Here is a 13446-nt window from a genome sequence, read left to right as displayed (position 1 = left end):
AAGGAGACGGTGTCGTATGGTGGTGACCGGTGGGAAGACCAACTGAACCGGAGAGCGTATATTTAATTAAATATCGAACTGCGATTTTGTTCGAGGCTGAACGCGAACACAACCAACTCCCTCTCACTTCAGGAATTTTCATGTCCATCTTGCCCTCTCGTACCCAACTCCCCACTTCGTCTTCTTCCTCTGCTGATCTCTCTAAAAATCCCCATCCTGCTAATGGAAACGACCATTTTCTATCTCCTCCCTCCACCCCTCTCTCCCCTAACCACCGCCGCGATATCTCTTTCGGATCGCTTCACATCGCCAACCCTCCATCTTCAACCTCCCTTTCAATTGCCGCACAGATTCCAGGTGATTTCTTTCTTTCTCTCTCTAGGGTTTTCTTATGTTTCTGATTCTTCGCGATAGATTTGGTAACTTTGTCATTATTACTTTCTAATGAGTGTATCTTTAGTTTCTTTTTCTTTTTTTTTTTTTTTGCAATTGTTTGTTCCAACTGTGTGTAACTTAGTCCAAGATTTACGAAATAAACTAGCAGAGCAAAGACAGGTGAATTTGAATAAATTGCTAGTTCATTTATTTGATGAATCATTAAACATATATGATTCTTGATAATCTTTGGTTCTTTTTGCAAGATTTTGTGCTGGAAGCTTGATTTCTTTTTTCCTTGAGTTGTACGGATGGAGTTTGTTGTTAAGAGCATTTTTCCTATTGGGTTTTTTTAATAGTATTAGTGAAGATATTATTTTTTTTCTGACTTTGTTGTACTTAGTCTTTGATTGAGTGTGTTGTCCATGCTGCAGGCCCGTTGGCTCCAGCTGCAGAAGGTTTCAGTCCATCTTCCAAAGAGGTAATAGTACTGATAGTTAAAGGTATAGTTTGTATAAGGTTATAGTAGATGAGACTTAGTTTACATATATATAGATATATATATATTGTATGGAAAAAAGGACTTACTAAATTTTAAGAAACAAGAAGAATCATCAGAACCTTGTTGCTTCATTTTGTTTTTCTATGGTTGCTTATGCTAATTCTCATTGTTTTCTGAACCTGGTAACATACTTGGCTGTGTATATTCACTTTTAACCTTCCCATATTTCATCGTAGGTGACTGAATCGGGGACTCCAGATGGTATAAAATCTTCACCTCACATAGATGCAGGGAGCCATTCTCAGTCCCGCTCAGGTGGGCAACGGGCTCAATCCAAAGGGAAAATATCAGGAGGCACTGTTTCCCTTCGAGACAGGCAGAGTACAGGGCCTAATTCTCAGGGAAGCATGGCACATTCACATTCAGCAGGAAGAAGAGCCCATATGATTAGTGGTAATCATCTACTGAATTTTCATTATAATCCCATTGCTCGACCTCAATCAAGGGCTCCTCCTCCTGCTCCTCCAAGACGTCAATATAAGATAAAGCCCTACAACAAAGATTTGTTCCTTCAGGCAAATTTCAAGTTTATTGTGTTGGACACAGGGAACTATGCTCCTGAATCAATGGATCCTGACAAAAGGTTGCAATGGGAAGACATTATTTGCGTGAGATACTCCACTCCACATCAAGTGCAGTGTCCAATTTGTTTGGAAGATCCATTATGTCCGCAAATAACTTCATGTGGACATATTTTCTGTTTTCCGTGTATCCTACAGTACCTTTTGATGGGTGAGGAGGATCACAAAGGTGATTGCTTTAAGAGATGCCCCCTATGTTTTGTGATGGTGTCTCTAAAGGATCTATACACCATCTATATAGAGAATGTCAAGCAGTACCGTGTTGGTGATAATATAGAATTTATGCTTTTGACTCGACTAAAGGATTCATTCACTCTATCTCGAAAAAATGATCAAGAGATTGGTACCGCACTGTGCTCCAAAGATGAAATATATGACCCCTTTGCGAAGTTTACATTCACATCAGACATTGATCTTTCTGTCAGACAAGCAATATCAGATCTAGATAGCTGGTTGGTCAAAGCAGACTCTGGGCTTGTCGATGATATAGAAAAGCTTCCCTATGTATGTGCTGCCATGGAACAATTAGAACAGAGGAAAAAGCGTTGGAAGGAACATTGGTATTATGAAAACAATATATCTGTCAGAGACAATGATCCTCAGATGGGACCAATATCATGTGCAAATGCTACAAATACTGATCATGATACATGTATCTATGGGCAGAGACCGCAACATACCGATTCTAAAAGTGAACACAAGTGGCCTGGTAACTTATTTCTGGACAAGTCACTTGGAGAGACTAGTTCGAACAAAAGCAGTGACGAGGATCAGTCTTTGGAAGGCCAAAACCCAGTTCTATCTACCTCTTACGATGAAAGCAAGGTTTCACAGAGGCAATCAAATGGCTCCGAAGATATGAAGGACAAGGACTCATATAATTTCTACCAGGTAAACACAAATTGATTGCAGTTTTTGTTTTCTCCGTATACTTTCCCCCTTTTTATAATTTTATTTTCCTGGTACAAGCACATTCATCCTCAGAAAGGACTCTTAGGCAAGATGACTATTATCAATGTCTATTTTTCTAACAGTGCAGCTATTGTAGAAGTGTTACAGAAGAAACATAATGCATCTGTAATACTTTTCCTTTTCCAGTGGATCATTTATACATCCTTATAAAGTGTCTAGTCAATTAGGGAGAATACACCTCCCATCTTTTCCACCTATTTATAATTTATTTTCCAGGTGTAAGCACATGATTTTTATCATCAGCCAGATAAGGTTGTTATGCAGGATGACATGATAATTTCCAATGTCTATTTTTCTAATAGTGCAGCTATGCAGGGAATATCACCGACGAAACATAATGGATCTGTAAATCTTCCCTTTTTATTGGATTTTTCATACTTTCATCAGGCAAATCTCTGTAAAACTGAATAAGTGTCCCTTATAAGATGTTGCTGATGAGTCTTATTAAGCATGCATTATGTTGTTTATAAAGCTGAAGACAGAAGCATGTGCAATGCTCATTAAAAGTTGCTTCTTTACTTTTAAAAATTCTGTTATGCTGCGACTATAATTGATGTTGTTTCTGTCTCCAATCCAAATGCTACATATCAAAACGTTTACTGATAATGTTAAAGATTTAGAGAAGCAAGAGAGGGACAGTGGACCAGAATCCACTCTTTTTCTTGGGTTGTTCTTGTGTGTTTAAGATTTTTCCAGCAACCAAGGAAAATTTTGTTTTACTTTCATTTCTCTTTTTAGATGGAAGGTGTTGAAGAACTTTCAATTCAGGCCAAATCTTTCAAGGTCTCTGTTGAAGGAAGAGGTAGTCTCTTTAGGCTTAGCATCATTGAATTCACTAGAGGAAAGAGATTCAGAATTCTCTTAGGTATAGAGGGAGTGCAGTGGTTGTTAACCAATGCCCGAATTTTGAGAAACCAGCAGACTGTACATAGTCCAAGGGGGAGGAAAATAAGCACTTCCTGATGGCAGGAAGGAGAAATCTCAGGGTCATTTTTTGGGTAATAACAGAATAGTTTTATCTCTCTAGGTGATGAGAATGTTGGTTGGAGGAGATTGGGTCTGGTTGTTGAGAGTCTATCCTCCTTTGTTATGAAAATGTCCATAAAAAACACCAAATTGAAAAAACAGTTGTTAGATGTTGAATAAAATAAAATCGGACTACTAATAAAGTCCCAATCTTTTCCTTATGATTAATAATTAATGGATTAACTAAAAATAAAATTCCTTTCTATTTAAAAGATCTAATTCAAAACCTTTCTGCATTATTTCTTTTCCAAATCTTGAAGGCTTTATTATTTCTTCTATTCATGGTGTTGGGAGAAAGAAAGAGGATTATCTTTTTTAGAGGGGGATTCTCTTTTCTGATTTACGAGTAACTGTGGCTGGAGAGGAATGCAAGATCTTCTTTCTTCAAGGATTGTTTCTCCTTTTCTGCTTCTCTGAGATAGACTGACTCTTTTTTTAGTCTCTTTGGGCTAAGACGCATGGTCTCTATAAAGATTTTTCTTTTATCTACTTTGCATAAAGATTGACTTGTTATTTTCACTGAGTTGTTTTTGTATTCCAGGCCTCTGTTCTTTTCTGTTTAGTTCTTTTTTGGGTGGTCAACTAGTGCTCTGCCTCCTATTTCCATATAATAATACTTTTCAGGAGTGGGATATGATGATGTTGCTAGTATTAAATATTCCACTTTCGTGCCTATTTCAGGCAGTTGATGGCCAGCACATCATTCTTCATCCTCTGAACATGAAATGTCTTCTACAACATTATGGGTCCTATGATGCGCTTCCACACAGGTATGACTAAGAACTATAACCTGTCTATGTCACACGCTATTGAGGAAAGACCATTAAAAGGAGATGAAAACTCTTCCTTTCTTAATTGGTCAAGGAGATCTTGCATTTATGATCTATAGGTGATTGTATTCTCCACTACTAGCTGTGCCACTGTGTTCATTTCAGTCGATCTATGTGCATTATGTTTAGTACTGCTTGTGGTTATTTTTCTCAAGGTTTTCACTAAAGTGTATTAACTGCAGAATAAGTGGAAGGATTTTGCAGTTTGAAACTGTTACTCAGTCAGAGGCAATGAGGAAACGTTATCGTTATCTAAGTCATTTTTCTTTAACCACAGTATTTCAGGTACCTTCTTATTGTCTTTTTTGCATTACTTATAGTTTGCTTATTATTTCTGACTTCTCTAATTATCAGCTTTGTGAAATTGATTTGAATGAGTTACTACCTCCCGATGCTTTGTTACCATTCATGGACGAAATCACAAAGCGTGCGAAGCAGAGGAAGCAACTTGCAAAGAAGGTGGTGGTGTTTATTCTGATATTTTTTCCTTAAAATTTTCCTGCTAATTTTCTTAGCTCAGTATGAACCAGGTTTTCTGGAATAATTTTCCGTGTATCTACCAAGTTTCCATGAATTAATTTAATTAGGATTTAAAGGCATTAAGTTGAGAAAACTAAGGCTAAATATTTTTCACAATGGAAAAACTTATAAGATTTCATGTATTCTGAGAACCTCAATGTAGGTCAGTGTTAGCTTTCCAGTTCTTACAAAGTTTGTTTCTGGCCATGCCTATAATCCCTGCCCTACTTGTCCCAGAGTAAAAAGGTTCTGATGCAGACATTGTTATAGACAGTCTCTGATAAAGAGATTAGATATTTCTTTTTTCTGTGTTCTTTCGTTTTTTGTATGCAAAAGCATAATTTGAGTCTGTTCGTGCTTGTAAAATTATATGCTATGATTATTTTAGGAGTTGAAGGAGAAAATAAAGGCTGAAGCTGCTGCTACTGCACAGTTTGTGCCTCAAGCATCCAGTCTTGGGCAGTCCTCTCGTGGAGATTCTCCAGCATTTTCCATGGATGATTTTGAAGGTATACATGATGTTGACCAAAATCTGTAGACATGATATTTTAAAACTGTGTAAACTTGAAAATCGTTGTCTGGTGATTGCGTTCCGTGCAACTGGTATTCAATTTGTTTTCTGGAATAAATCTCTTATCCATGAGTTTGGCCTTTTCTTGTCATATTTATTTATAAGAGTCAGGCAAACTTTTTGGCTAGTATTTCTTTCAAATAATAATTTCTAATGCCATATTACTCTGGATTAGCACTGGGAAGCTCCACCATGGTATCATCGAGCCCTCCAATTGCTGCACAGAGGAAGCTGTTTTCTAGTGTGACAAAGCTTGGTTTTGCTGCTGGCCATGATTCTCCAGGCTTGAAAATCGAGGAAACTACTGCTCTTCATAATAATGGAGTGACAAATGATTCCACAGGTTTTACTGATGCTGCTTGTCCCTTGCTTAAGTTCTATTTACTGATGTCGATGCACACTTTAACACCAAGGAGCACGATCTGTCAGACTATATGGTTAAGAGTGTGGCTGTGTGTATAAATATTCCTTTGTATGTAATATTAAGGTTACTGAATCTTTTTATTTTTCTGTAGGATCAAGAAATTCAGGTCCACCCTCATTTGCCAACGTAATATCTAGAGAAAAATCTGTTGAGAATTTGGATACACGAAAGATTAACGAAACGGGAAAGAAAGGAAAGAAACATAGCCATGTCCTTCTATCAACATCTGGTGCTCGGAGATATTGAAATGTTGGGACTATATGTCTCAGCTTCTTTTGTCGTATCTTTATTTTAAGGAAATGAATTCGCTGTGGATCAAGTATTGGTAAATAAAAGAGAGAAGTAATAGTGAAAGTGTCCTTTTTTTTATACATATATGGCCTTGCCCTTGGTATAACAACGTGATGGCATTTGTTTTGAAGTGCTCTCCTACAAGTTTTTGGGTTCCTCTCCATGTTGACAATCATTTTGGATGGTTATCCACCTTGACACACGTTATTGGAGGGTTGAGTTTTTTGTTTTTTGCAGGTCCATTCTCTTCTTGATTTATTTTCTTTTTGGCACCAGAGTGACAGTTGCCAGACTTGTGATAAAAAAGATGATAGAGACTTAAAAGAGTGTCACCAGCATCCATCAAGGTAAACTAGTTGTGTTGACTGGTGTTGGAACTTATTGCACGGTGCTGGAGTTTATGGTGTCTTGATTGATTTATACAATTTAGTTGGTTTAAGGAGATTATAGCAAGGTTATGTGTAAGTTTGATTACATGTTTCACCCATATCCCATTGTCAGGTTAGTTGGCCAGGCCTGGATGGAGAGGTTTGTTTAACAGAGAAAAATAGGACCAGAAATGCTTACACAGAAAAATAGATTTGGAAATTGAAATAACTCTTTGCCCGTTGCAGAAGTTTCTCTTCTTCACCCTTGCATCTTCAAGATAAAGATGTGAGAGATGGCCACTCAACACTGGTTTCAATTTTGATTTTAACTTGAAGCTCCATACATGATGGTATTTCTAAGTTTTGGTGTATTATTTTAGATTGTATGGAATTTTGCTTGTGTACAATTGTAGGGTTTTAATTTTTGATTTTGAGTCAGGACAGTTATACTAATATTATTCTTTTAGAAATTAAATGTATAAAGATTTATTGATGAAAATAACGAAAAAGAATTATCTATATTATTCTTCAAATGACAATTGTTTAAAGTAATATTGGACAACTGAATATTTTTAAAAAAAATAAATAAATTATGTATAAATTTAAATTAATTAAATTCATATTTTAAATTTTAAAATATTAAAACAGATATTAAGTAATAATAAAACAAAACACGATACTAAATAATTTAATTGTAATTAAAAAATTTAAGGAAAAAGAAATTACTAGCGATGCGTTGCCTCTGTTTTACCGCCATGGATATATATCCGGAAAAGAAAACGCGTCCGTGTACAAAGATTTGGCTTCAGCGTAAAAGCTGCAACGATGTCGTTTTTCTCAGCCTCAAGCTGCTCTGGTTTTACAATCGATTTTAGATCCCGCAAGAAGAATTGGTAGTGATCACTGATCTCTCTCTCTCTCTGTGGAGTGGGATTTTTGAATGGTGAAAAATGAGGTCCCAGAGTGGGAACCGTAGGCCAACACTTCTACATCTGGTGTGCGCGGTGGCCCTATTCTCTGTTTTTGTTTTCAGTCTACAATCGTCTTTCTTTGCAGGTATTAATGGCTATTCGCTATATCAGTTAGTTTACCTTCTCAAAGAATTGGAAAGAAATTTTAAAAAGAATGCTCATCTCTCTTTACTTATTCAGTCTACATAATTTTTTTCATTTTTTTCATATCTCAGTAAAAGAAAAAGGAAATGGCGGTATTTTGCAGGTGGTGATAGAAAATCCTTTCTCAGTCGGGAGGAAGTAAATATTTTATCTGATTTCCAATCTAGCGTTCAACAATGCGTGGTTAGTTTATCTTTTTTTGTTTCTTTTCTTGGTTTGTTACTGGTGAACTTCCATGTTGCGTTTTCTTTATTAATTACTTCATCCGGAGCTTTACTTAAATTATTTTGAGCTTTGGTGTTAGATCTGCTTGCACTTTCTTGATTGAATCTATTTAGTTCGGGTTATTTTGGTTGAATCTACTTTAGTTCAAGTATTAATACTGCCATCTATTTGCAAGTGTCGCTGATCCCTCTATAGTCTATTCTTTGTTGAATTGGAACTGTAGTAAGCTTCAGTAGCTAGTTGTATTCAGTTTACGATATAGGTTTTTCTAATTTATTAGGGTTTTATGCTTTGTTTGTGGGAGCATCGAGGAACCAAGTTCTGTGTTATTAACCTTTTCTGGCTATAAGATTATCCATGGAAGTATTCTTATTAGTAGTAGTAACTTTGTTGTCGTTAAGTATAAGCTGCTAGTCTGCTAATATTTTACCATAATTCCATAGGCAAGAAGAGGGCTTGGACTTACTGCACATATTGTTGACCATTGCAAATTGATTCTTAAGTTCCCTGAAGGCACTAACAGCACATGGGTCTGTTTCTTTCTCATTCTATATTTACGATTACATTTATTTTTTCTCTTCATCAGCATTGATTTTCTTGCCCTTGATTCCAGTACAATGCACAGTTTAAGATTTATGAACCATTGGAGTATAATTATGATGTCTGTGAAGCAATTCTATTGTGGGAACAGGTTAGTGACAACCCATTCTTTTTGGTAATTATCATTAAGATGATTAGCACTCTGATTTTCCTATGAATGCAGTACCGGAATATGACTACTGTGCTGACAAGAGAATATCTTGATGCACGGCCTGATGGATGGTTGGATTATGCTGCAATGAGAATTGCACAATTGTATGGCCCTGAAATATCTTCTATCACAGTTCATTTGTGCTGTTTCACAACTTATGTTATTTGAACCAGTAGCATGTGTGCTTTTGAGAATTGAAAGCTTCTTTTCATTTATCTTTGCTGTTGCAGGGGAGCTGATAAATGTTACAATCGGTCACTATGTGAGGAACACCTTAATTTGCTTCTACCAGCAAAGCCGCCCTTCCACCCCCGTCAATTTCGCACATGTGCTGTTGTTGGAAATTCAGGAGATCTCTTAAAGACGGAGTTCGGAGAGGAGATTGATAGTCACGATGCTGTTATACGAGACAATGAGGCTCCTGTTAATCGGGTAATTTTGTCCATTATATATAAGTGTTTTATGATAGTGGAGCATTTCATTCTTCAGTATTTTGCATTGCCAACAATAAATCTGTGCTTCAAGTTTCTTAGAACTTTTCTTATGTGAACAATTCTTTTGTTAGTCATTTCCTTTTTTTAAGGAATTTTGTTAGTAATTTCTAGCAAAATATTTTTTGTCTGATTTCACAATTATTCATGTAATAAGCACATAACTTAATGCAACTTATTAGTTTAATACATGCAACTGATATTTTTTGCCGTTTTCTTATCCACTATGATTTTGATGCTCTTGGATGGCTTCTACTTTTAGTAGGTAAGAATTAAGTAATTTATGATTTCTTGTCTTCCATTTATACATGAGCAGAAATATGCTAAGCATGTTGGCCTGAAGAGGGACTTCCGCCTTGTAGTTCGAGGTGCCGCTCGCAATATGGTCAAAATTTTGAACGGGTCTGGTGAGTGTTAACCTTCATTTAGGATTTAGATGAGGCAGTTAAGTAACTATTCCAGGGAATTTTATGCAGTTCATCTATTGATCCAAGTTCTGGGATCTAGACAGTTTAGGTGCATTGAACTTCAAGTTTCCTGTTTCTATTTTCATCACTTTCTGGTTTGCCATATTTGTTTACAATAACTTTAAGGTCCATTTTTTTAAGATACATTATTACTTCTTACATTCTTTGTTACATTATGCTGTGTCAATTGTTCCTTAACATACTTTGTTATTTTTCCTTAATTTACTCAGGGATAATACAACATTTTAGGGTAGAGGATTAAAATCAACTGATCTTTCTTATTTTCTTGTCTAGCTTTTTCTGTACCCTATATATGATATTTTTATCATTGCTCAGAAAAAGGTGCTTAGTTCCATTGATATGATGATCTCTCTTTTAAAGAGCTGCAGCATTTATAGTGGTTCTCTTGTGCAGATGACGAAGTGCTTATAATTAAAAGTGTGACCCATAGAGACTTCAATGACATGATAAAGGTGAGAACATGTCTGCAAAGTCAATATTTCTTATCCTCTAGCCAAATAATTCAGTGCGAGAATGGTGTGAGAATGTGGTTATAATATGAAATTGTGTTATAATTTTAAATATCAAGACAAATCTTGTAATTGGGTGTCAGAATTAGACAAGAGTAAACTGAGAACTGAACCAAATGAGAGACTTGATAATATATGTCAGAGAAATGAAAGGAAATGAATTCAACATCATTTATTGGTCAAATGAATGAGCTGCAGGAGTTCTAAACTGCTGCCTTCATGTCTTTGGGTTTTTTTCAACATATGTTCAAGTTTACCTGTTAGAATTTTCCCACTTGATTCCTTTGATTGTTTTCTGGGTTCTTTGGAAAGAAAGAAATGTTAGAGTTTTTTAGGAGAAAAAATTATATTTGTATAAATTAAGAGATAGGGAGATTAATTATTTTGGAACTAGTTTGCTGGGTCATGATATTATTAGGGATGAGGATTTTGGAGATATCATTGACATACTAATTACTTTGTAAATCTCTATACTTACGGGTTGGTACCCCCTCTTTCAGTACCTTGTTAATATTGCATGTTACATTTTTTTTTTTAAGAAAAAAAAAGAATTTGCCCTTTTGATAAAAATACGAGGAGTTAACTATTATTGGTCACGCAATTTGATGCCAAAGTACTTTATTTGAAAGGATTATTAAAACATTTTGCATATTGGCAATCGCAGAGCATTCCAAATCCTGTTTATCTCTTCCAAGGAATTGTGCTGCGCAGAGGTGCCAAAGGAACTGGAATGAAGTCTATAGAACTGGCATTGTCCATGTGTGATATTGTTGATATATATGGGTTTACAGTTGATCCTGGCTACACTGAATGGTAAGTTTATTTCCATTGTCACCAACTCGTGGTGAGTTCTTAGTTATTGTTTCTGAATCTATTGTTTTTATGTAGTAAGACTTGTTACTTGTGTTCTGTACCCTACAAAAACCTGCTGATAGGCAGATTGTCTCAGATACATTATTGCTAATTAATATTTTAGGAAATGGCTTCTTTTTTGCCTTGTTTACATTTTTCCTTCATTTTTCACATTAATTTTCATTGCTGTTCTTAGTCCTATTGTGGTTTTGGTATATCAAGAGGAGCAATTACTGCTGCTTTACAGTTGATGATTTTAAATGTGAATACTTTTTGTAGAGTTTGCAATTTTACAATTATCACCTTATCTTTTCCGCTTTATTACTGATTACATATTTCTTATTCATACTGCATTGCGTGTTGGTTTTACCCCTCAATTTATTATTAACTTTCTTGCAGGACACGATATTTCTCCACGCCAAGGAAAGGCCACAATCCACTCCAAGGAAGAGCTTACTACCAACTGCTTGAGTGCCTTGGTGTATGATATTCTCTTTTTTTCCAGCGATAACATTCTTATATACTTCATTTCTCAAATTTAGATAGCCATATTGGACCTAACTATTTGTTGTCATTTGTTATGCATACTAGGTTATCAGAATCCATTCCCCAATGAGAGCCAAAAGGAAACAAGACTGGTCTGATGTGCCAAGCCCAGAGTATATTAAGAGAGCTCATGAAGTTGCCTTGCACTTAAAGAGGGCTCAAGCTGGTAAGGCTGGTGAATCTGGACAATTTGGCAATTGCAAGGTTTGGGGCAACGCAGATCCTGACAGTGGACCAATATCAGGATCTCCAGACATGAGTGAAATTCGGAAAAATTCAAATTACAAGAAATGGGAGATTATGCCTTTTGAGAGTCTCAGGAAGGAAGCAAGGGATCACTATGTTCAAATGGAAAGTGTATCTTTGTACAAAATGGATGGTAATAAATTGGATGATCTTGTGTGCGTGAGACATACTTCAAAATCGAACTTGTAATTTCTGCAGACACATGATTCTTGCTTTACTAGCCATTTGAAGAAAGGAGTCAGTTTTTTTATTGAGAAGATTACCGGAAGATGTAGCTCAATTCAATGTAGGAGGTGACACAGCTATAGATTTTGTTGTTAGGTTTTTGTTTATTGTTTGAAATGTAAAATGCAACAATATATAGCTTGCATTCTTTTTTAAACTTTGTGAGGCCAGGTGATATTGAATGTAATGCCCTGTGCAGGGTTTTTGGGTCACTGTCACCATTTGCAGTTCTTGAAAAGCTTGAAATTCTTTGGGGGGTGAAATACGTTTAAGTGAATATTTTATACAGAACAAAACTCTGATAATACAGCATTTCACTTTTGTCTCTATAAAACCCTAATTTGGTAAAAAGACTAATGTGATTTGAGTGAATAATTATAATGTGTAACACTTGAAATATATTTTTTTTTTATAATTTAAGATTTTATTTTAAATGTAATAAAATAATTTTTTATTTTTTATTTTTAATTTTAATTTAAAGTAAAAAATAAAATAAAATTGATAGATGATGAAATTGAAAGCAATTTTGGGAAAAATATGTAAAAAATTAGGTTTTTAGGGTATTTTTGAAAGAAAAATCGAAAATCATAAATCAAAACGCAATTTAGAAAAAAAAATTATCACGTAGAATGTCTGGTTAGCAGTCCCGACGAACCAGGACGCGCCACGTGGCAACAGACGCTGATGCGGTGCCACGCGGGCGATCTGCATACCTGCAATCGAATGGTTCAGGTCCGTTCTCACGCGCACAGATGGCCTGGATGCGCTCCCTCCCAAACGCGATCGAACGACCAGATTTAAACGCGATCAGACAGTTCAGATTAGATCACGATGGACAGTCCAGATTAGATCGCAATGAACAGTTCATATTCACTTTTTATTTAATTGCGGTTAGAGGGTGCAGATCAAACGCGATAGACGATTCAAATCAAAACGGACGGATATAAATAACTCTCATTTGCACCAAACTTTAACCCTAGCCGATAGAGCCCCTCGCCGGAGAAAAAGACCTGTCCGCCGGGAAGTAGACCACCGCCACCCGTAGCCGCACCGGAACCCTTTTCGACCACCAAAAATGGTAAAAACTTTTCTTTTTACTCAGAATTCAATTTTAAATAGACTCATGGTCAAATCAGAGCAAAATGACTGGTCAATTAGCCGGAAAACGCGGGAGAAGTCCGGTGACACCGCCGCAGAAAATTTCACAAAACACCTCCGATGAGACCCTTTCCAATTCCTGTTATGTGTAATTTTCTACCGTTATGATTACTGTGTCCTTCTCTACAGGTTGACCGGAGCAAAACACCCAACCATAACGTGAGCTAGAGGAGCCGCCGCACCGAAGAGCCCCGCCGCCGGTGAATTTTAATTTTTTGTGTTTTTTCGACCAACTGAGTCCCTTTAACGTGTTTTCTCGCAGGGATCGATGCAAAATCAGCCGAATTCGACTGAAAATAACCGACCCGAGGTGGACCACCG

The 13446-nt window shown here is 36.2% G+C and overlaps 2 protein-coding genes across 3 annotated transcripts; both read left to right on the top strand.

The window, feature by feature from the left end:
* The first annotated feature begins 11 nt into the window (after positions 1 to 11).
* On the top strand, positions 12 to 6233 carry LOC110813040 (RING/U-box superfamily protein). Of its 2 annotated transcripts, XM_088216087.1 has the most exons (10): positions 12 to 357; positions 810 to 856; positions 1114 to 2409; positions 2806 to 2877; positions 4198 to 4286; positions 4529 to 4631; positions 4701 to 4805; positions 5254 to 5374; positions 5612 to 5779; positions 5952 to 6233. In XM_088216087.1, the coding sequence occupies exons 1-10, from the start codon at positions 141 to 143 to the stop codon at positions 6104 to 6106; spliced, it is 2373 nt and encodes a 790-aa protein (XP_088072213.1). In that variant the 5' UTR covers positions 12 to 140; the 3' UTR covers positions 6107 to 6233. The 2 variants fall into 2 exon arrangements, with proteins under 2 accessions (XP_088072213.1, XP_088072214.1); XM_088216088.1 differs by lacking the exon at positions 2806 to 2877 and having other exon boundaries at positions 14 to 357.
* A 1063-nt stretch (positions 6234 to 7296) lies between these two features.
* On the top strand, positions 7297 to 12179 carry MGP2 (MALE GAMETOPHYTE DEFECTIVE 2). Its single transcript, XM_088216090.1, has 11 exons — positions 7297 to 7575; positions 7738 to 7817; positions 8303 to 8389; positions 8473 to 8550; positions 8623 to 8714; positions 8841 to 9042; positions 9418 to 9508; positions 9983 to 10041; positions 10763 to 10911; positions 11350 to 11431; positions 11542 to 12179. The coding sequence occupies exons 1-11, from the start codon at positions 7470 to 7472 to the stop codon at positions 11929 to 11931; spliced, it is 1416 nt and encodes a 471-aa protein (XP_088072216.1). The 5' UTR covers positions 7297 to 7469; the 3' UTR covers positions 11932 to 12179.
* The last annotated feature ends 1267 nt before the right edge of the window (positions 12180 to 13446 follow it).

The sequence above is a fragment of the Carica papaya genome, chromosome 1, assembly GCF_054855325.1.
Source record: "Carica papaya isolate Zhongbai chromosome 1, ASM5485532v1, whole genome shotgun sequence".
Classification (NCBI taxonomy): Eukaryota; Viridiplantae; Streptophyta; class Magnoliopsida; order Brassicales; family Caricaceae; genus Carica; species Carica papaya.
This window is presented reverse-complemented; position numbering and strand designations above follow the sequence as displayed.

Excerpts from the sequence above, each read along its gene's own strand:
- LOC110813040 (XM_088216087.1), top strand. The coding sequence starts at position 141 with ATGTCCATCTTGCCCTCTCGTACCCAACTCCCCACTTCGTCTTCTTCC. Across the intron at positions 4,287-4,528 it reads TATGATGCGCTTCCACACAG|AATAAGTGGAAGGATTTTGC; the intron begins GTATGACTAAGA and ends TATTAACTGCAG. Across the intron at positions 4,632-4,700 it reads CTTTAACCACAGTATTTCAG|CTTTGTGAAATTGATTTGAA; the intron begins GTACCTTCTTAT and ends TCTAATTATCAG.
- MGP2 (XM_088216090.1), top strand. The coding sequence starts at position 7,470 with ATGAGGTCCCAGAGTGGGAACCGTAGGCCAACACTTCTACATCTGGTG. Across the intron at positions 9,043-9,417 it reads ATGAGGCTCCTGTTAATCGG|AAATATGCTAAGCATGTTGG; the intron begins GTAATTTTGTCC and ends ATACATGAGCAG. Across the intron at positions 10,912-11,349 it reads GATCCTGGCTACACTGAATG|GACACGATATTTCTCCACGC; the intron begins GTAAGTTTATTT and ends ACTTTCTTGCAG.